The sequence below is a fragment of the Apis mellifera genome, linkage group LG5 (genome assembly GCF_003254395.2).
Source record: "Apis mellifera strain DH4 linkage group LG5, Amel_HAv3.1, whole genome shotgun sequence".
In the NCBI taxonomy this organism is placed as follows: domain Eukaryota; kingdom Metazoa; phylum Arthropoda; class Insecta; order Hymenoptera; family Apidae; genus Apis; species Apis mellifera.
This window is the reverse complement of record NC_037642.1, coordinates 2,382,405-2,407,430: the sequence shown is the minus strand read 5'-3', so window position 1 is coordinate 2,407,430 and position 25,026 is coordinate 2,382,405. Positions and strand designations below refer to the sequence as shown.

The window sequence follows — 25,026 nt, the reverse complement described above, 5'->3', positions numbered from 1 at the left end:
CTTATCTCATTTTACTTAATGCAAATTTTAATTATAACTTAATAAAATAAATTATACGACATTTTATTTGAAATAAACTTCTATTAATACTTGAAACTTGAAGTTGAAAAAGTTTTATCTGTTCAATTTAATAAAATTATTCGAATGTTCCAAGAATAATGCAACATTTGTATCAAATATTTGATAAAAGCTAATTGTAATGTAATATTACAGAAATATTTATAACTTATATTTCAAAGATAGATGAAAATATATTTTCGTTTGATTTATTGAATTTCAAAATAATTCTTTAGAGATTCTAAAATGAAATTGTTAATTTACAAGTGATATCTGACAAATAAAATTTTCAATCAATTTAATATTTAATTACATATTCAATATCTTACGTTAAATTATTTTTGAGTAATTGATAAATGTTTTAGAATTGTATTTAATTAAGAAATTCAATTCATGTTTAAATCGAATCAAGATATATTTACAAAAGATTAAAACTATATACTTTTTAAAATTAAAAATAATTTATTAAAAAGATTTAAAAGCAATTCAAAAATAAATCAATAATTGACGAAATAGAATATAAATAATATCAGATATTTAAAACACATAGGATATCTTCGTTCAATATTTCTCCTTGACGAAAGAAAAATGATTCTGAATTACTGAAGGAAGAAACATTTTCAAGTTAAGAGAACAAGATAACACAATTAATAATCTCAATAAAATCTCTTTGAAGATTACAAAAAGATGAAAAAAAAGAGAAGCCTTCACTCAACCATGAAATAATTTCTCTCAGATGAATGGAACACTTGAAAATGTTTTATCTCGTTCTTCTGATGAAACAACGTCCTGCCAACGTTACCTAAAACCTCAAAGACGAACAACTGAATTAAATCGTTGGTGATGGTTATTCACGGTAGGAAGAGCGTAATCTGTCAAACATGAATCATCGAGGCTTTAAGCGCGATTACGGTTAAACCAATAGAATAATCTTCTTGAGAGGAAAAAAAAAAAAAGAACTATTGGCATTCGGAGAATCACTGCAGAGATGATAAGCGAGAAATATATCTGCATCATTGAAATATTACGATATAAAAATAGAAATATATTTTCATCGATGAGTTAACATTTTAACATGTGCGTTTATGCAACTTCCTATTTTCGGAAATGTTAATGACGTAATTGATCTGTTTGGTTTTCTTATCTTGAGAAAATATTGTAGTGGGGATTTGGGATTTTTAAAATAGATAAGTAAGAGAAAATATTTCTCGAATGATGCAAGATTTTATAAATAAAATCTGTTTCTTCTGTATTTGAAATAACAGCAGTTATGTAAAAAGATACTATTCTCTTGTGGATGTTATTTTATTGAATATTTTAAGAAATATAGGAGAATGATATTTGAAATAATGGTACTTCGAATATGCAATTTTTTATTTTAACATTGTTGCAGTACAATATATTGAAGTTATTTTATTATTATTATATAATATATAGAAAGTTCTATTAACTTTCTAAAAAATAATTTTAATAATTATTGTATATATTATTTTATCATGTTTAAAAAGAATTATTTGAATGAAAATTTTATAGCATTTTTATAAAAATAATATACATTAAATTATATTATGTCATAACGTTATAATTACACGAACAGTAAAATTAAAAATTTATCTTGATCGAAACCTTTGTACTTTTATAATATTCCGATAAAAAGAGAAGCAAAGTCCTCTGTTTTTTATGTTAAAAAATAGAGACACGAAAGAATGGAGAAGAATAATTTATTTTTCCTTTTCCTCCAAAATTTTGCACGATCAAATGATAGGAAGGAAGGGCAGGTAGCACGTAGCATTTCGCAGGAAAAAAATGCGGAGAGACATGTTCGAAATATCAAACTTTCTCGCACATTCAATTATCGTAGCCTGGTGCGCATTATAATATTGCAGATCTATGTAAATAAGCGTCACGTGCAGAGCATTGCATCCGAGTTTCGTCTGAAATGTTTCCGGCTTGATCAGCGAATTTCCAAGCAAATGCCCATTTTCCAGGGCCCGCTTAACGTGGTTACAAATATGATGTAACCACGTTTGCCGGAATCACGTAGCAATAAAAAGATCACAAGTTTCGAACAAATAATCCTCCTTTCGTAACCTCCTTCAAATATTGAACATTAAAAATTTTATGAGCGTTGTACTGGCAGAATGGTTAATAGAGTTAGTGTAAATTATAGAATACTATTGAAAAAGGAAGTTGTGCACAGCTCAAAGATGAATGAAGATATGCAGGGAAACATTACAAATTTCTAGAATATTCTTCCCAAATTCCAAAGAATATAGGAATGAAAAATCTCCATTCTTTTATTTTGCAATATGTATAATAATAAGAACAGGCATCCAATTAACGTAACCAGCAATTAAAAGACTGTATACAATACAAAATAGTGAGGGACAAATTTTATTTCTCGAATTATGATTATAATCTTGAATATTTAATAAATAAGAATTTTCAAGGACGAGCTACTCATTTTTCTTTACAATTTCCTTTCCAATTCGTATCTTTTGGTATTTTTCTTGCTGTCTCGTATTCAAAAATAATTTTTATAATGTCTCTTTTTATTCTTTTTTATTTTTTATTATTTTAAAACTATATAGAGTATAAAATGTATCATTTATTTTAATCCTATTAATTTTAATCATTAAGTGTATAAAGAAAATATTTATAAGGAATTACTTTCAAACATAAATCGCCAAATTTGGCGATTAATGATGATGTAAATATTATGTAAATATAATGTAAATGATAGATAACATAAATATTACATACATGTAATTATTTTCAAGATTGATAATTTATATTTGGATATATTATTATAATTTGTAAGATTAAGAAATTTTCTTACAAAGTTTTTCTTTTCCCCCTCTTTTTTTATAATTGTACTATTCATTATAACAACTAAATTATTACACGTTGTATAAAATTTGCATAAAGTTAAATTATACGGTTAATAAAATGTTAATGATTGATAAAAAAAGAAATTTGATCTTAGAACGTGGAAAAAATTAATTTTTATACGCAGAAATTCAAGGACAAAGTTACGACGTTTGCATGTTTCATATACATTGGTCTATTAACGCTGTAGCGATAATAGAATTATAAATTTCATTATAAAATATTCATGAATCAGAAATAAGATAATTAGAATGTCCTTCAACCAGCTTTACAGTGTTCTATTTAATATTTCCACAGCATTCCATTTAACGCGCATAAATTTTTTAATCGCAAATGCAAGACATTAATCTTACAGAAATCTCAGAGACACGCTTTCCAAATTCCAAAAACCTATATATATTTTCAAAAAAAATCCTAATAATTAATTTAATAAATAATCATATTTTGAAATGATATAAGATATCAAATTGAGAAATGAAAAGATATGAAATTGCAAAATTAATTGAAAATTTAATGCAAAAGATATTAGTACAAATTTATATATAATATATTCTTTTCTATAATTGTAAGGTTAAGAAAATCAATATTATAAATTGTTGGACAAAAAGATAATTAATAGTATTTCTATCTTAAAGAATTTAAAAAAATTAAAAATCAATGACTACTTCTATCTTCATTATCCTCCGTTTAATCAATCTTGTTCTCCTAAGTACCATTTAAAAACAAAAAAAGAAAGAAATGAACTACATTTCACAAATTAATTTGCAATTACTCTTGCCCAATTCGTTTATAAATGAATCAAAGAATATTCCGATTCTTAAACACGGACAATGAACTCTCTTTTTAAAAAAAAAAAAAAAAAAAAAGAGGAGCACCAGTCGCAGAGTTTAATTTTAAGATTACAGAACGATTAAGCTCGAGGTTATGCAAGAGACGACTATTATTTTCACAAAGCACGTCGCGCCGTGTCCTAGTGCTAATTCGTAGAGTCGGTGAACTTTTTCCCTCCCGGTTCTCCAGCGCTCGTAAGCGGGAAACTTTCGTTTTTGAGCCGGAAAGAAGGGAAAGAAAAATAGTCGGGCGGAGGATAATGGACTTTAAGCGGGTCTCGTGAGTTTTTAATTAACGTCGAATTAACGAGGCTCGAGAGCATCGGTCCGAATAATTGGGCATAGTTCGAGTCATTTCGAACAAGCTCCGTCTTGAGAAGATGGTGCGTTCTCGCTGCTTAAAGTATGTAATGGGTGGGTCATGAATGGGAGATAATGAGGATAGTTAGCGGAACATAGATGTAAATGTTTCGTAGGGGAGATAATGCGTGATAAAGTTGTGCGAGATAGTCTGGATTAAGGCGAAATTTTCGAATGAAATGTAAGTGGAAAGTGGTACCAAGAATTCTATAGGGACGTGATTAGGATAATAAGAATATATCTGCTCAAGCTTCTACTTGGGGAGAGAAAATCTTTTGCAAAATTTTTTAATAAATTTAATGTAAATATTAATATAAAAAATATTTTCTTCAAGTTTATTAAAAAAAAAAAGAAAAGAAATTACATAATTATTTTTATGAAAGTAAAAATATTTTGAATATATTTTAAAATATCTTGAATTTCCATATCGTGATAAAAGCAAATAAACAAACTTTATGGTTAATACACAAGTAATTTCTCTGAAATATAATATAAAATCCTATAATTTGATTTTTAAAAACAAAACTTGTTGAATTTGAAGTGAAATGAAGTTTTAAATGGTCATAGAAATGGTATATAGTTTGCAGATATATGCTTGTTGAAAATGCATTGGAATTACAAAGTTTTAAGTGATCAAATAAAATAGTACTTCAACTAGCCAATGTATTCGTGGATGGATTGGAACCACAAAATTTTAAGTGTTTGAATAAAATAGAACTCTCTATGGTCGACGTAGGAAACTTTGTTGAAACCATGAAAATTTGAATAATTGTGCAAAATTTCAAAAAACGTTAAGAATTGCTTTTAAATTTCTTTATTATTACATTCGATGATAAATTATAATCATTACAAATATTAAATGCTATATTAAACATTCAAGCCATTATTATTAATAATAAATAATTATCATTATTCCAAATAAAAATATCTTAAATATGAAATAAATAAAATAATATTAATTATTATTAGAATTTCTATACAGTAATTTAAATAGCAGGATAACATAACTGCGTTTCAGGTGATTCGACGCAACTAGATCTAGATGGATTACTGTATATCGGTGGTGTGGGTGCTCCATTTGCACCCCTTACAGTTCCTCCGGTACTGTGGACAGGTGCCTTGAGACAAGGTTACGTTGGTTGCATAAGGGATCTTGTCATAAACGGGCAACAAATCGATATCGCTGGATATGCTCAACAACAGGACTCTGGTAAGATAATGTTTTGCATTTTATAGAGATGCTAAAATAAAATATAAACATCAAGATTCCATTTCGTCAAGAATAACTCAGCTTGTCAGCATACAAATAACGGATTTTATAAAAATCGTACAAAATATCTTGAGTATTAAAATGATAAAGAAATATTTCTTTATTATTTTTCTTTCTTTAAAAATATTTTATGAATAAAATTTTTTAAAAATTTAAATATTAGATCTAGCAGTTGTATTGAGATAATTAACGATTGAATATTATAAAAAAAATTTATATACTTTTAAAAATTACTTTTTAATATATAAGTTTTTTTAAGAACTATAGAATATTTTTATAAGAATTATATAATGATTGCAAATGTAGGTGTAAATTTAAGCATAAGTTATAATACTATTTGCTTTTTATTATATGTTATATATATAAGAAACCATTTAGTTTCATGATACAGTAATTTTCAAAAACTTGCAAAAACAATAAAATTAATGTAGAAAATTTAAACGCTATTTTATTTTTATTTCCTTTATATATTTTTATTTCCTTTTATATATTTTATTTCCTATTATTGAATTATAGGAAATATAAGTATTTAGATGAAATATATAATAATGCATAATAATTAATATACAATTAAATTTATACAATTTATATAAAAATATTTTTAATTTACACAACTAAAATATAAATATTAAAAACTAATAATAAAGTGTTGAAAAAATATACGATTATATGCATAAGAATAATAACATATTAATGCGTCTTTAAATATTTTATTTTTTAATAAAATATCGTTTAATATCATTAAATATATTTAAAAAAGGTAAAGTGTTAAAAATCGGTGAAAAAAAATTAATTTTTAATAACAAAAAAGTTTTCGCTGCGGACAGGATTCGAACCTGTGCGGGCATAGCCCATCAGATTTCGAGTCTGACTCCTTAACCACTCGGACACCACAGCTCCTAGCAGAATAATCTTCTCATTGAAACTTATAGTCTACATTAATATTTTTAATAATATTTTTATATAAATATTATGCATTATATATTCATTTATTTTTTAACCAAACAATTAAAAAAATATATATTACTAATTTTAAATAGAAATTAAACTATTAGTAAAATGTTTAATTTATCAAATATTTATAATATTAAATGAATTTTAAGAAATTTGTAAAAAAATATTTAAAAATTAAATATATATTTTTTTAATATCAAATAGATGAATATTTTTACCAATAAGTAAATAACAAATGAATAATTAATTATTACAAAGTAATACTAAATTATTTAAACAAATTTTTATAAATTCTATTTTATGAATGTATTTTGAAAAATAAATCTACAAGAATGAATTTACATTAAATAATATTTCATTGATATAATTACTATATCATTTCAATGATAATTAAATACTAAAACTGTAGAGCATTTGTTACTAATTATTAATTACTTTCTCTAATTTCATTTCTTTGGATAATTTTGTAGGTGCTGTCAAACCAGCTTGTCATTTTCAACAATCCCACTGTCCCTCACAACCCTGCATGCACGGTAGCCACTGTATCGAGGGATGGAACAGATTTCACTGTGACTGCACCGGAACACAGTACACTGGTCCTACTTGTGGGAAAGGTAAAAAATTTTCCTTTAATTTGAATTGATAATATTGCCATTGAACACAATAATAATAGAGAAAACTTCTTGTTAAGTTATAGATACAATTATGCTTATTTACATTTCATAATTGAATTAAAATTCTAAAGTTTATGGAACAATTAATAGGATTGTATTTAAATATAATTATACTTATATTTAATTTAAATTATTAGGATACTCAATTATCAATAATATAATAATCTTGAAAAAAAATAAGATTACAATTTTATTATATATTGTAATGTATATAATTACTGAAGTAATAGCCGAATATTTAAATACTTTTATCTTTGAAACTAATTAACTTTAATTATTTCATTTTCATGCTTATTTTATTTCTTGTAAAATTACGCTATTATTATATAATATATTTGTCTTAAGAAGAATATTCAAAAATCTTTATTTAGATGCATCAACGTTGCATCTGAATGGAACACAGCAAATGACAGCATTGATGCCAGAGGATTCGAAAACGCAGACTGAAGAAATAGTAGTTCGTTTCAAAACTACGAGGCCACGTGGTCTTCTTTTAGCCACGAGTTTAGAAAACAGTTCGGATCGATTGCAACTCTACCTCGAAGAGGGCAAAGCGAAGATGCTGATCCATATCGGGGACAAAGAAAAGGTGAGTCGAGAATTCTCTCAAATTTTACTAAATTTTGCTTTAATTAGTAATTGTAGATTCTCTAAAAGATAAAAAAACAATTAGAATAAAGTTGAATAAAATAAAACGTGAGGTTGAACATTTTTTTCTTTTCAAACAAGTTCCAAGTACTTATAAAATTCTTATTTAAAAATGTTACTTTTTGGTGAAACATCTCCACGTTTTGTCAGTATTCGTTAGCCAGCTTCATTAGAGAATATCGTAATTCCACAGTGGTATACAGAAGTAACAAAGTAGAATACTGTAAAAGAATATCACGTTACATAAAGCTTTTTTTCACGCGGAGAAAGTTTATTTGTTTCGTTGACCGCAATTCTGACCAATGGCGTAATATTCGTGGAAAAGAGACGTTGAAGAAGTTGTTAAGAAATGTGGATATAAAACCAAAAGCCTTTCAACGCTTTTCTTATCTTTTAGTTATGGAAAATATAAAAATTCTAATTTGTATGATTGTGAAGTTTATAATTAGAAAAAATAAAAGATAAAAAAAGACTGGCTTAGGATTTGTAATTTATTTTTGGATTTGATAGATATTAATACTATTATGTTAACATAATATTTCATTACAGAAGTATAATAACAAAATTATCCTTTATTATTATTATATATTATATTTATATTGTCTATTATTATTTATCACTATATTGTGGTAAGATTAATTCCTGAAGGATAATGTGTAACAATGAAATTGATATTTGGAGATATCAATCTTTATTTTTATTGAATTTTAAATAGAAGAATGAAGAAGAATTGAAAATATTTATGCAAATTTATACTTCTATTTCTCTAAAATATTTTAATAATTACAATTCTTACAAGCAATACGAATTATAGAAATTATTATTATATAATTTTTTTCATTATGTTATTTACTGAAGCAAATGTGCGATATTAAATTTACGATGCAATTTATATTTCTATACCTTCCAAGAAATTTTTCTCTAAGATGTCGTAGTAGTACAGGAATAAAATTTTGTAATACGATGTTTCACAATGATATAGTGCAATCTCATGACACGTGACTTTTACAACCAACTTTAAAAAAATTATAAACCTCAATAAACCTGTTACTTGAAAAATGTACACGTGGAATTGGATTACACGATGGATAAAACGTTGCAGTTTGAAGTGGTTGCACAGTCATAAACTCAGTGGATGAAAATTATTCGTGTGCATCCTTAGAAGCAGGAAGCATTGGCGCCACGGGTAAATTGAAATCCGCAGTCTCCAAGGAACGCGATAACGCATGAAAATTCGAACGAATCTTGCTCATCCGCGATCATAATTCATCGATTCATTCGACCCGTTTTTCCACGACAGAATAAATTGACTGTAAAAATTCAAATCGAACGAAAATAGACGCGCCCGATAGAGCGACGTGTATTCATAATTCATGGTTCGGCCGAAGGTTGAAGGTTCTTTGGTGGAAGATAGTGGTGAAAAAGGCCGTGGATATTGCTTCAATTTGTAATATAATGTTGTTCAACATTGGCGAATAATATTTCAATTTTAAATATTAAAAAAATTAACTCCTTTCCTTTCAAGATATTTGATAAATTGAACGAAATTTTAATGAGAGAATAATTTAGTAATGTTTTGGCATTTAAATAATTTTATGATAAATTATATTTATTTCTTTTTCTTTTAATATCATAAATAAATGAAATTTTAAGAAACTTTGTCAAAACAAAATTTTTTCATTATATTATTCAATACTTTTTTATCGAATCAGAAATATAACATTATATTTTTTTAGTTTACCATAGAATTTTAACAATGAATTTTTATAAGATAAAAATAGTTGAAAATCGTTGTTTTAATTATTGCATAGAAATAAAAACGTTATTTTATTTTTTATTTCAATATTTCACTTTGAAATACTTTAAATCGAAACAATCAGAAATGTAAAAAAAATAACTGATGATATTTATAAGAAAAAAAATTATAAATGCTGTTAAGAACAAAAGTGTAAAAGTATACATACAAGTATATACACAAAAACAAATACGTACAATCATAGTAGTTATCATAGTTTTGTGTATCATAATTCCTTACGAGTTTTGACATTTATTCGCGCATGATATGGTAACTAGCATGCAGTTTCCGTCTACTAGTCATGTTGGCGGAAAGTCGAAATGCTCAGGCTTCGTTATTTAATCAATGCAGTTGCCTATTCGCTTCATTTTACCCCGGTCCAATGTGTGTCGCCAGACGTTCCGCCCTTCTGCAAATTGGAACCGCGAATACGAACAGCTTACACTGAAACAACGTTGTGGAACGCTATATGCTCGCAAGTTGCGAGCGAATTGTTTTCAATTGCAATTTGAAATATAGGCATCAAAAGTTAGCTGGCCTATTATTCGAAAAATGAAATCGAGAAAGGGGGAATAATTAAGGCGTAAATTTGATTTGTAACAATTTCAGGTAGTCATTGTTTTCCGATTTCTAAAACTGCAAAGAAGATTTTAATTGAAATTTTTATTTGATAAAGGAAATTGTAATTTAAATTAGTTTTTGATTTAAGTAAAATTTTTTTCAGGAAATTTTTGTTCCATAGAGAGAATATGATTGGTAATTCTAACAGGTTTTAGACATTAATAAAAATGTTCTAATTAATTGCTCTTCTCTTAATTAAATGCTCTTCCGAATATTTGCTGTATACTTGCTAATATTAATTTAACAATATTAATTAATATTAATAACATTATATAGTAATAATGTTCCGGAAATTTTTAATTGAATATAATAATTGATTTTAATAATAATAAATAATGATATTTAATAATAGATAGAAAATAAAATTCAGTAATTAAATGTTTATATTGTTTTAAATATCAAAATGTGAAATATACAGAAAAAAAGAAATTATCAAATAATAATTATTTTTATTAGATTTGTCTAATTAAAAAAACTAAGAAATATTATTTAAAATAACAATTCACAGTAAGTCTTGTTATGATTGTCAATCGAGTCATCGCTATTTCTCTTCCTTATAACTTTGTCTTTACAAGTTCCTATGTCTGTTATTTCAAGATATAACATCTTCATTGTGAATAACTCGTCTTATTGTTGTACATCCAATTCTACATTGCAGTCTTTATATTATTATTGGTTAAAATAATATTTTTAAGCTTCTTAATTACCCAAAATAAATGAAGTTAAAGTTAATTGTTAGACAAATATTTTAAATGTTAATATATTTATTATATTTCAGTCACAATTCATAATTTTACATTCTTTGATAATATCGTAATTATAAGTAAGTAGTTTAAAAATTTTTTATTTTATTTTTTATTTAAAATAATGGCTTTTTGCGATGCTTCAAAATGCAAGAAAATATAATTTTCAATTATACATTTCATTAATATTTAATCACATTAATGAGAAAATTATATTAAAATTAAAACAAAATTATAAATAAATTTTATTACATACAGCTATCAATATAATTTGAACCAATGAAAGTAATTTCTCGAAGTAAATTTTAGTTAATTGAATGTAGAAATATCCCTAGAAATCGAAACGAATGATTTCCAATTTAATTCCAACTTAATTTCGAGTGTAGTCGAAACGTTCAATTCAAATAAATGCGCTTTGAATGCGGTTACATGGTGGAATATTTCGATTCAAATATACGTAATACGTGTTACGTTGTTAAACAATTATGAATTTTATCATTTTTTTAAAATAATTTCATATTCATTTTATATATAAAAAAAATATGAAAATATTATACTAGATATTATCACTAAACACAGATCAAAACAAATATTGGTATACAAAAATGTTGAGTCTATAATGTAAAGTAAGATAAAGTGAAATAGATAAATAAAAGTATGATAAAAGATAAAACTATCATTCTCTTTATATTGTTTTATTTAATATTTATAATCATAAACTTCAATTGTTTACAATAAATAAAAACAATTGTGCGTTAATAAATAAATCTTAATCTTAACATTTATATATCTTTATGACAATTTTTGAATTGAAGAATGAAAAAATCCTGATTAAATATATTCTTATAAAACTTAATTAATTAAAATTCTTTTATATAAATATTATTATCGTTTTTATTTATCTGAAAATTAGTTTTAACAAATCTTCTTCTAATTATAGATGTTAGATGTTTTCAGTGTCATTAACGAACAAATTGGTTGGTGAAAATTGAGTTTGGAACATAGTCGCAAGCGCTCACACCCCTATTTCGAATGGAAACTAGTTGAACCTCTAGAATACAACCGCGTACGATTAGAGGAGGCTGTAATTTACGTTTATGTTTCAATCTCGGCCTCTACACGGTCTCGATAATTGAACAGAATAATTGATACGGTAATGAACATTTCAATTAACCCGGGCAAACATGAATTTCCTTTTAACTGACTATGTGCTCATAAAAATTTGGATATCCAATTTTATGATTTGCAAAAAGAAGAATCAATTTAATTATTGGAATATTTAGAGATATTCTGGATTAAAAAAATATGGAGAAGAAATATTTGAAGAATCATATTTTTCGTTTCTTTTTTTTAAATTATTATTCTGCAAACTAATCTCACGTTATTAAAATTATTTATTTAATCATATGTTTTATCAAGTAAATGTTTATTATGATATATAGTTTCTTTTAATTATCTCACATATTATTGTATATTATTCTTTATACGAACGATTTCTTATGTTATGTTATGTTTCTTTTAAAAAATTTTAGATTTTATCAATCATTTTCTAATTATATTATATTAAGATCATAGGTAATACATTTTAATAATAATTTAATTTATTTATTATGATTTTCTCTGAATTATAAATTCTTAATTGATTTAATTGTTAAATTTTTTTCTCAGATAATAATAGAAATAATCTCTTATTATGTTAAATGCAATTGATGTGAAGGGATATTGATCAATTAATAATAATTGAAAATTCAGGAAATTACCAATAGATGGCAATATTTATCGATTAAATAAGCGGTATATAGCGGTTATAAATTGTTAGATATATAGATATGAATAGAACTATAATATATATCATATATATATATATGAAACATCTGTCTGAGTGCTAAACAGGTGGAACAAGAATTGGGTCAGTAAGTGAACGTTTGTGTGCCGATTAAATGGGTCGAATTAATTAGCGGTGCACGAAATTACCTACTCACATTTGTATTATAAATTAGAAAACGAAATTAGGAAAGGAAACGTTGGATAACCAACACGAATATATTAAAGTCCAAAGTTCAATTCTCCAAGAATTCAATTAATTATTGGATCTTGTTTTGATTGAAAATTCTCAATCATTGGATTTATTTTAATCACGAATATTATAGTATTGCTGATAAGAAAAACAAAATTGATTGAATTTTCTATGTACTTTTTCTTAAAAAAGTAATTTATTTCATTTTTTCTTGTCTTCATTTTCAAAAGATAAATTAAAACTCCAAGATATAAATGATACTATTATTATTAAATTAAAAAAAAACTAATAGAATTATCAAATATCTAATAATCCATTCTTTATATTTGAAATATTTTAAAAAAGAAGTTCTCTTTCATTTATAATCACAATTATATCCTTGTCCATACAACTATTCATATATCAATCTAAATACTTTAAACAATTTAAGTACTTAAATTTTAAAACAGAATTTAATTCTAATTTTAATTCTCCATTTTAAATAAATAATTCTCCATGTTAAATAAGTGATAAAGAAATTGAATTTTATCTTCGATAAAAAGTAAATACATTCACATTCGTACAATAAAAGTTATTCATTCGACAATTTCCATCACGATTAAATATTATAATATTCATCTTGAAATTGAAACGAGAAATATTTTCACACGATTGAAATTTTATGTGTGACCACAAAAATGGGATGTAATTAAAATAATAAATGAAAGTCGACCAAGGTATGCGATAGGATAGGAATGGAGAGTTAACGAATTTGCATTATGCACCGATTAATAAACGAATCGTCGATCCGGCCTCGAAATCGCTCAACGATTTATTGTTCAACCGACCGAAAGCACCGCGATTGCAAAATTGGTTACACGTACAATTCATACAGATACACGTTGCATACAGATGGAATGCTCTAGATGATCGAAGGTAAACAAAGAGGGTGAGAGCTCTGGGGGATGCGTTCAGAAATTCATTCGATCCACGTGGGACAATCGACATAGATAACACCTAGAACGTGATTTTCTAGGAAATATAATTTCCCTGCAAAATTCTCTAGAAATTTTGAGCATGAAATCAAAAATTCATGACTTTATAAATTTTGTAACGAAATTGTGTACGTGTTTGATACAAATAGAATGTTCTGTATATTTAAAATATGTATTCAAGAATACTGAAATTTAAAAAAGATTTTTTTTTTTTTAATAATTAAATAATTGATCAGTGGAGAAATATATTTTCTTTCAAAGTTTATCATATTATATTAAATTTCTAAATCTTCCATATACATAATGATTTTGAAAAAAAAATATTAACACTTAAATATTTCAAAATTAAAATTTTTGTAAAGATTCTGCATGTAATCAATCACGTGTAATCACTCGTACCATTTTCCTATTGAATGCCTATTGAATTGAAAATAATTTATTCGTTTAATCAAAGTGTAAAACAAAACTCATTCACTTACTCATCGACATTTATTATGCAACATCCTAATAAAAGGAGATTAAGTGAGAAGATCGTATATCCCCAAAATACAGTTGCATTCATTTGCACGAAATAGAGATCGATACGATTCTATAGGATCGAAAATAGAGTGAATAGATATACGTATTGTAAAATTGAACAAGTGATGGTAATAGTGTGAACAAGTTAGAGTTGCAAATAGATCAAATCATGAACAGAACTTCCATTATCCCAATTACACGCGTATGCACGTGTATACACGTGTCACAAATGATGTATGTAGAGTTATTCAGGTTAATTATCAAACTCCATTATCTAGATAATAAACAAATCACTATGGTTTTGATTACCAATTAATCAGTTAATAATCATTAATATTTTCATTTCTTATATGATACAGTAATGCAATCAACAAAATGCAACTTAACAAAATTTTATAATTTCTAGAGAAATGGAGTAATAAAATGAATTCTCACTTTGTATGTGTATACAAAAAAATTTTCAAAGTACAATAGTTTAATAATGCATGAAATGATTTAGTTTTTAATTTGTAAACTCTCGTAACAAAACTCCCGTAAAATATTCCCAATAATTCCAATAACGTCTCGAATCAGAATTTTATTAGAATCAATTTCTCTTATAATCATAGAAATAAAAAAAAAAGAAAATCAAAAGTTGGAGAACAGAAAAGAGAGGGAGAGTAAGAGAAAAGCGAGAAAAAAGAAATGATTAGTTGACCTACAGAGGCAGTACAAATTAACGCATGGAGAACAGTGGCTAAAGCTGATTTCCCGCGGAGAAATTTCTTTGTAGCCTGCCGAATATTCAAATAGCGAATTTTAATTAAAGTTTGCCCCGGTTCGTCAAATATTTACGATCCCCTGATCAATTTCCGGGAGGATTTTCCTTCCGCCCTTCCACCCTCCTCCCTCCTCCAATCCTCCCATTTTTTTTTTCTTTTTTTTTTTCTCCTTTCTTTCTTTCTCTTCCATTTCTCGTCGATCGTCACGCTCTGCATCATCTCTATTTATTTTCTTTCGTCTTCTCTACGGCCCCACGTTAGTTTTATCCAGTCGGGAACAAACGGATCGGAAGTAATGCCTTCGGAATCGTCCTTGGAAATAATTCTTTTCGCGGAGAAAGGGGCGCGAGTTTATTTCTTTTCCTCGAGGAGAAGTGGAGCGAGCCAACCACGTTGCCGCATTCCCTGTGAACGCTTTTTTCGCCTTCCTCCCCCATCCCTTTCGATTAGTTTCGGCTCGAGAAAAGAGGAGGAATTTCACCGCCGATGGATCGTGGTCGAACGAGAGGGAGAAGCAATCGGAGAATGAACGCGATAAGACGTTTGCTTCACGAACCTCGTGAAAGACTTAGATAGAGATATTTCCTCGTCTTGAACAACGTTAATTCTCTGTGGAACTGCGCAATTGGAAATCTTGATGGCGGATTTTGACTGGTGTATTGATGAGATTGGAGACTAGATTTGTTACGGAGGAAAGTTTGCTTGGATTTGTTTGATCATTTATTAGGAAGAAGCTTTTTTAGAATTTTATAAGTCGATTGGATTTTTACGATAGTCTTATAAGTGAGTTTCAAATACTAAGCCTTCAAGTTTAATTAATTTTGTAATACTCTTACATAATTTTATTAAGAATATTCAGAATATTCAGAACTATTTCTCTATGAAAACATAATAAAATATATTGATTCTTTGATAAAAAAAAGTTATCAAGTTATACCTGCAGGATAAATTAATATTGATTAACAGGATATAAACAATGAAAATTATAAAATTATGAGAATAGTGAATTTAATTAAAATGAAAGAATAATTTATGAAACTATAGAAGATAGAATGTGAAAAAAATATATTTTTATTTTTATTTTTTCACTTTTATTTCATTAACAAAAATGTTTTAAACAATTGTTCTATTTCTCTTTCATAAAAGATACAGATACATGGGGTAAAAATATTTCTGATCGATCGAGCAGTTGATCGCATTGTTGGATGATCGTATAACTGCAATCGAGGAACGTTGAATAATCGTATTAAGTTTACTTTCGCGATCTGTTTTATTGATTGATCGCAATTATATCGGCGAAACACTGTTCTCGATGCACAATGCGTTATAATTAAACACAAATCACGGTTTGAAATGCATTCGAAACTGGTATAAATCAAACGCAATGTTGAGATATTTTTCAGAAAAATAAGGTCTCATCGAATTGCACGCCGATATAATCACGAATCGGATTGTTAAATTTATTCGATCGCGAAAAATATATTTTCCAATTACAATGGGGGAAATATATATACAATAGAAATGTGGATATAAAGCGAATTGTATTTTCTACATTATAAATTGTAATGTCATATGTATACGATTGTACGTTATGTACACCGTGATTAATAATAGTAACAGATGTGATAAAACAACTGAATAGAAGCAAGACAATCTCTTTGCATATAGAAGATATATAAATAAATCCTTTTTTAAAAAGAATGAAATATTACGCAAGAATAACTTAATATTTGTAGAATAAATCATTTTAGAAATTTTAAAAATTTATTAGAAATTCATTTTCAATTGTCTTTATACTGAAAAACAAATTTTTAATTAAAATGAATCCTTAATAATAATGATAATCTTTAATGATAATTTATTAAGATAGTTCTGAATATTAGTTTGCAACAGATTTAATTTTCAACATTTATAAATCTATTTTATATTATAATTATTCTTAATTTTAAAGTTATAAAATTATTATTAATTTTTATCAATGGCCCAATGAAAACAAATAGCGTTAATATCATCTACACTGTCTTGTGATTAAATTAGATATTTGATCTTCATTGAAAAATCAACTTTTGATGATCCCTAAGAGATTCTAAGACTTTAAGTTCTTAAAATTTTCACTTTTTTATTTCATTAAAATCTTGATACATGTTGAAGCATCTTTATAAAAATCAAATAACTATTACCAATTGTTAAAATTATTAAAATAAATGCATATCTAGAGATACTTTCGACAAATTATTGCTGCAATATATTGCTTTGATTATTTGAAAACTTTCTTCTCGATCAAGAAACATTATTGTATAATATTGTATTATTAAGTTATAGATTTCAGGCTTTATTAACAACGATTTTTTTCTTAAATAGCATAAAATAGCAAAAGACAGTCTTGCAATTTCTAAAAAAATATATAAAACTCATTCTCAAAAAATATATTAACCCACTAAAATACGAATACGTGATACAACAATTTCCTGATTTAAAGAACCCTCGTTCTAACCCTGACTCGACAAAATTATTTATCGAGCCGTTGAATTTCCAATGATAGTTTTAATAACGCGGCATCCACACGCATCCCAATAGAGGAGCGCAAAAAGACACACGCCGTTTGCCAATCGATAAACGCTATCGCGGGGCTCGGCATGATTGAATGCTTTATGCAGCTGCGATTTCCTGCGGCGAGCCGAGCGGAGCCGATGAATTCGATAAAGCTCGATCGAGCTTGAGCACCGCGACAAAACGTCCCTTAATTGCCGGATTGATTCGTAGGTGGTGGCGGAGACGCGCGATTACCCGAGCGTGAGTCGGCGATAAAGTTACCCGAGGGAGAGAAACCGTAATATCCGTTTACTGATAGACTTTCTATGTAATTTCACTTCGCTTTCCCTTGGTGCGCTTTTACGCGTCAACCTTCCTAACCAGTTCGGCTGACGACATTAGATTTCGAACGTTTGTCACCGCGAATTTTGATCTTTCCGCTCAAGTTGGAGAGATCTTCTTGCCGCTCGAGGAGAGATCAGAATCGAATGGAAAGAATCGAATGATTAGATTATTTCTGTCTATAAGTGTGAAGCTTGCTTCGAACTTGTTTTCTAAAATTTGAAGTAAATTTTAGATTTGTCTAGTTTCTGAACTAGACTGATTGACAATATTTTCAGGAATTGAAAATGTATACTAATTAGATATATTGTATATTAACTTTACTAACATTTCATTCAAAATATTTCTATACATCTATATTCTTTATTTTGAAAATTATTCAAAAGTACATCAACATCCATAATCTAATCACCAAACAATAAAGTACAAATAATAAATTGTAATATAACATAATAAATAACAATAGAACAATTGGTATTCAAAGAAATAAAATCATAATTAATAATCGATATAATAAATGATCTTCATTTAAAAATTTCTTTAAAATACAAATACAATTTATAATCATCACCAAGTAATAATAATAATATAATAATTTCGAAATGATTTCGTTTCAAAGAAAATATAAACAATACCTATTTCTTGTCAAAATCACAATCACGAATTTCATTGATGACCGTGTAACAGTTTCTTGATTGAAAGCTCATCACGGTGAACGATTGAAAATAACGCTTAAATATCAGGGAGATGGTCACGAACGATATCTGGTGGCGCAAAGGTGACGTCAGGTGACAAACGTGTGTCAGGTGCCATGTGATAGATGAATATCGCGAGTGGCAGCGTGGACCAAACCAGTTAGCAGATAGTGACGAGTTGCCCGGATTTATGGTGGTTTAACCAAACGAGAGGTGCCGTGTGTTGTTAGTTTATCGATGCTACCATACTGCTATGGTTAACTGTACGTGTATCACGATCGTTCCGCCATCCCTGAATAACAGGGTTGCGCATACATTTTGCATCTCCTTTCCTGTTATGAAAATACACACAGATCCGAAAATGGATCTTGAATAATCTGCAAATGACCTTTACCGCGATGGAAATTCTTTGTTTATTTCTTCGGGGACGTTAATTTTCCGTTCAAATTAAATTTCCGTTGGTAAAATGAAAATCGAGATTTCTCTTTTTTTCGAATGAATTGAAAATATTCGAAATATAAGTTAAATTATTTATTTCTCTCGTTTGGATTTGGACTTGTGCAAATTTAATTTTTAATAATATTAAGTTTTTGATTTACATTAATAATTGAAGAAAGAATGATTGGATCATTTTTAGCAACTTCAAAAAAAAGTTATGAAATAAAATGTGGAAGATTATATCACATTTACTATTTATTTGAAAATATGTAAATTATAATTGATCTCGCATGGAGATGATAGATTGTTCAATAAACGAAAATATAAAATTTCAATGGATCATAGATAAGATAATTCAAAATTTGTTACAATACATATGCTTAGATGATTAGAAATTGTTAATAAATTAAACCTTTTAAGTATTTAAAAAAGAAATTTAAAAATCCAGTATCTTAAAATTGAGAAAAGTCATGATAATTAAGGAACGAGTTAAAAAAACAATTTTCTTTGCGTTTTCTCAAACCTTAGCACTAATTATTCACGCTCAAGCATTATTGCATTCGCTCGGTGTAATTCAATCGGCGAGTTTCCGTTCGAGATGTTTCTATTGCGCCATGGTGCGAATTTCCTCGGTATTTGAGCGGTTTCATCCTGCAACACGCAATCAATCTCGTTGCAAGGAACCGTATAAGCTCAAAATCGAAACAGGAATTCTAGAATTGTGGCCTGATTATTATACGCAATGTGTCGAATTTGACCATGAAATCGAGATTTTTAGGACATAGTTTTTGTAATTTATAATTAATTTTCGACAATATAATTTTATTTGGATTATAGATAAAATTTCAGACATTTTTATTTGATGTTTAACGATTTCTTTTTCTCAAAAGAATTTGTATTTACTCGATTTTGTGACAAATAACTTTTTAATAATCCATAGGCGAAAGCAAATTTCCTTTCACAATCAAAAAAGGAACGGGATTTTATCATTGTGATTTTAAAATCCAACAGCATATATAATTCATGCAAGTCAAGAACTATGTTTAAAGATTTTATTGGCTAATTAATATAATTGTGACGATGAAGTGAGCTCCTTTTGATTAATTAAGATAATTAAACTAGGACAAGATCGATTAAACAAAGATCCAATTTATTTCAAGCAAAGGACTTGAGATTATTTTTAAATCAATTTAGCATTTTCAATATATAATTACTAATTATAAACAATATTTTTCCAAAAGTAAACAAAATGTAACAATTTTATTAGCTTAAAACGCGATTAAACTCTATTAAAATTAGGAAAACTTTAAACCGGTATAACTCCGAAGATAATGACTTTTAATCAATGAATCAAAGATCATTAGAAGCGCGGAACCTTGCCCTTTAAAATGCTTTTTCATTTATCCCGATACGACTTCCGGTTCCCGAGATATCGTCGTGTAAAGAAAAGATAATTTTTAATCATTTATCCAAATCCTATTAAAATTCGGAAAATTTTAAATCGCTATAACTCCGAAGATAATGATTTTTGATCGATGAATCAAAGATCATTAGAAACGCGGAACCTTGCCCTTTAAAACGCTTTTTTATTTATCCCGATACGACTTCCGGTTCCGGAGATATCGTCGTGTAAAGGAAAGGGTAATTTTTAATCGTTTACTATCTCCGTCCTTGTCTCTTATTCGGACTCGCTCGTACCTCGCCTCACTGACCTATCCCAAACTCCAGACAAGCGGCAGACGCAATTCTTGGAAGAACGTAGTACGCATTTTCAGGAAAAAATGTAGGTCACGGGCCCATTCATAATCTCCGCACCGTCTAAAGCACCGTCTAAAACTTTGAATCCTTATATCTCGGCAACCAATTGAGATATCGGGATAAAACAAAAAGGGATTTCATTGGCATGGTTTTCTCTATTTCTTGAGTAATTTTTAATGATAAAATTATTTTTTTTTCTCAAGGTTTTTGCGTGAAAAGTTAAATTAAAAAATATTTACAATGATATAATATGGTATCTTATTCTGAAATATGATACTGAATAAAATTTAAATGTTCTGAATAATGTTTTGAGATTTATTATGATCTTTGTTGATATAGAATTAATCATTTGAGATAAATTTATGATAGATAATTTTGAAAAAATTATTTTTATATATTGTAAGGCAAGTTTGGCATTTCTTTTATATAATATTATATATTTCATATATTTGAATATTTGTATAGGTTTTAATTGCAGCTTATTTATCATACAGTGTAAATTTAATAAATTATAATAAAATATATTAAATAAAAAATATTTCAATGGAATATAAATTTAAAAATTCAACAAAAGTTATATAATTTTAATTAAAAAATATTTAATTTAAAATAATTAAAATTTTTCGTTTTTTTAAGAAATATTAAGAAGAAAAGATTCATAAAATTATATTTATCGTTTTTCTAATAGTACAATTTTGTTTTATTTTCAGACATTAGTTGCTGGACAAGGTTTAAATGACGATATGTGGCACACACTGAGGTTCTCCAGAAGAGCAAGCTCTTTGAAATTCCAGATCGATGATGAAGCTGCTGTACGGGGTAAGTCAAAAATATTATATAAATTTTTATTTATTGCAAGAATGAATTATTTAACAATAAATCATAGAAAAGTTTAATAGAAAAATTATCAGAATACATTTATTTATTAATCGAAAATAATTTCCATATATTTTATATAAAATTATGAAAAAGAGCTTCACATCTTTCATATAAAAGAACTAAGAATGCAAAAAAAAAAAATTAATTTTTATATGCAAATAGAACAAGTCTTTCATTCATCAAAACCTATTTGATATTTGAATAAGACAATTTTAAAAGATAAAATTGTCTTTTGAATAAAATATTTTCTAATTTATCTTTAAAACAATAATAAATATTGAAAACACGTTTAAAGCAAAAGTTCAAATAATCAAATATGTACATTACAACAAAAATTAAAATTAATTTTGTTAAAACTATTTATATATTTTTAGATTATTTTTAAAAAATTTTATCATTTTTATTAATCATTTCAGCTATAGCTTAAAATATCAAATTAATTAACGATCTTTTCACATAGAATTCAAATGACAATAAAAATGTAAATCAGGAAATTGTTTCATTCAAAAAAAATAGATAAAAAATTGAAAGTTATAGGACAGATTCAATCATCTTTTAAATTGTCAAATTTGCTTCTATCCCGCTATTACAACGAGACTGACAAGAGCACCGTGAATTCGTATCAGCTCTCCCTTGTTCATCGTGGCATTATATGATTCCCTTTTTGGGTTTCGTGTGAAGTATTTAGTCACACATCGGTGATCTCGTTCGCGCTTTTCGAGGAACGAATACAAAAAGGGGCTCGTTCGTATTTGAATTCGAATTCGCTCGTCTGCAACGAGCCAGCTCGAATAGGGAAAATATTTCTAACCGGATCGATTCTACCGGTTTTTCGTACGTACACATTTATCGATAGATGGTAAATCGAATATTTGGAAAAACTAAATTGGATATTCGATTTTGAATTGTTTTGAAATTGGTGATGCTAATTATAGATATTCTATTTGTACTTGAATATTAAAAATTAGAATAGAAATGAAAATTTTTCAATAAAAGACAAGTATATTTTCATTTTCATCTTACGAATACTTTGGTTTTCATTATATACATAGATTATGATTCGTAATTAAAGATCGGATATAATTCGATTGAAGAAAAAATGTATAAAAATTTTTTTCCAAAATTAAATTAATAATTAATATTTCATCTTTAATAAATCTTTTAATTTCTATTATTGTTTCAAATTTTTTTTAGTAAAATATAATTTTAAAATGTCTTATCGAGAAATAAGATGTTAATTTCTTTTTTATATTAAATATTGATAAGAAACTAGAAGAAAATACAATTCTATCTTGAATAAAAAATATATAATGATACTTTAAAAGATAAATAATAAGTGAAAAATATTATAAATCGTATTATTTCTCTATCAGAAATATAAAGAATATAAGAAATATAAAGAAAAGAGGAAAAAACGGAGAAAAAAAAATAGTTCAAAACGTCATTTTTTTTTTCAAATTGTCAGCCTCGACAACGCCATTTGTATCAAGTATTTTACAGCTGCATCAGACCAATGTATTTATATAATTTGGCGTGGCAAGCGAGATATTATTGAAAGTTGTTGGAACACAAGATGCCATCGGCGCACCTGGAAGCTGTAATCGCGTTAAAAAATCATGATACTTTTTTTTTTCAGTGTCAATAGGGAGTTGCACAGAGATAACTTTTAGATAGGTTTTTTTTTTTTCGTTTTCTATCGGGTGTCATTCATTTTTCATTGAATAGCTCACGGTGTTGTAAACTCTCGTTGAGAGTACAAAATTGGATTCGAAGTTTATGTAATATTCATTTAAAACATTTTACGATCTTTTCCTTTTTGCACTCATATTCTTCTTTTTTTTTTCCTTTTGTTTTCTTTTGAAATCATTTTAAAACAATTTTTTTAAAAAATCAAAATAATATTTTTTGAATTTTACTATAGAATTTATATGACAATGAATCATATCCAAGTAATTATATTAGTTATTACTATTACGAAATGAAATATGGAATATGATTAAAAAATAAGGGCACCATGTGCAAATATTTGTTATATTTACTATGAATAATTTCAACAAAATTAAACTTATAAAAAATTCAATAACGCGTTATAAAAAAAGCAATTCGATATCAATTTTAAAATACAGATGCATATTTATTATTTCAATAATGAACAAATTAAAAGCTTAATTGTTCAAAAAAAGAAGTTTAAAACTAACTAATAATTACGAGATACACGGGAGGATATTTTCGAGGCCAAGTTTGCATAACAGATATTAAAAATTTTTTCAATTTACGTTCTTGCCATGCCAATGAAACGATTTAAAAAGATTCTGCGTACCATACCGACACGACACACCGGCAAACAACGAAAGTTTACAACGATTAGGAAAGCCATTTTCAACTACGAACGAACAAAACTACGACAAAACTTGCATCGAAAGTTTTACAATCGTCAAACGCCTCGTAATACGCCGTCGAGTAAGTGGCTCGTAACAGTTAGCACTAGGTTCCAATCTATCGCTTGTTCTTTATCGCCTCGAACCTAATCGGATTGTCTCTCGTTGCTCAGGCAATAGGTACTCGACTCTGAAACGTTGGCGCTACAACTCTGGCCCTTTTGTTACCATTTGTCCCTCCCTCCCTCCCCATCCGGTTTGTAGAATTGTCGTCGGTACGTCGAACGTTTCGAAAGGCAATCAACCGTTTTACATCTGGGACAGACACGCAATTTACTGCGTCCCCGCGCCTCCTTATCACAGACATCACCGATGTTTCGTTTCATTTGCATCGATACACTTTTGCAAACTGGAAACTGCAGGGGCGTCCCGCCATTTCCAACTCGGTTCCGCATCGAAACGCGGCTTTTTCCGGCTTTAGACTCGGCTTCATGCTCGAATTCGTTTTTTAACGTCTGGTATTTTGCTTCGTATCGTCCTGTTTTCAATGCGGAATATTTGACGGAAGTCGAGGAATTTTATGGAAGTATTTTGAATATGTCGATTTTCATCTATCGTTGATATCAAGTTTGTGATTGAATGGTACGTTTGTTTGAGATTTGTTGAATTTTTAGAAGTAATTTTGTTGTGATACAACTATTAGATAACTTGTAATGATAGTGTTGTAAAAGAATTTTATATAGATGTGTATATTTATTGTATATTTAAATATGTATACTTTTATGTCAAAATCAAAAGTTTTGTAGTTGTAGAATTTTAGAAATTGAATTTTTATTATTTATATATTTTAATGAAATGATATTTTAATTTTTTCTCTTTCAACATTCATATT

At 27.3% G+C, this 25,026-nt stretch overlaps 1 protein-coding gene and 1 non-coding gene across 2 annotated transcripts in view; one reads left to right on the top strand and one right to left on the bottom strand.

Annotated features, from left to right (window-relative positions):
• The window catches only part of Nrx-1 (neurexin 1), a gene marked incomplete at its 3' end in the record, with an annotated part of 337,998 nt that overhangs the window by 279,851 nt on the left and 33,121 nt on the right, over nucleotides 1-25,026 (top strand). Inside the window, 4 exon segments of the mRNA NM_001145740.1 lie at nucleotides 5,155-5,346; nucleotides 6,831-6,974; nucleotides 7,406-7,623; nucleotides 21,588-21,696. Of these exon segments, the coding sequence (NP_001139212.1) occupies nucleotides 5,155-5,346; nucleotides 6,831-6,974; nucleotides 7,406-7,623; nucleotides 21,588-21,696 (663 nt within the window).
• Nucleotides 6,222-6,303, bottom strand: TRNAS-CGA. The gene has a single exon. It is a non-coding gene; the product is annotated as a tRNA-Ser (tRNA).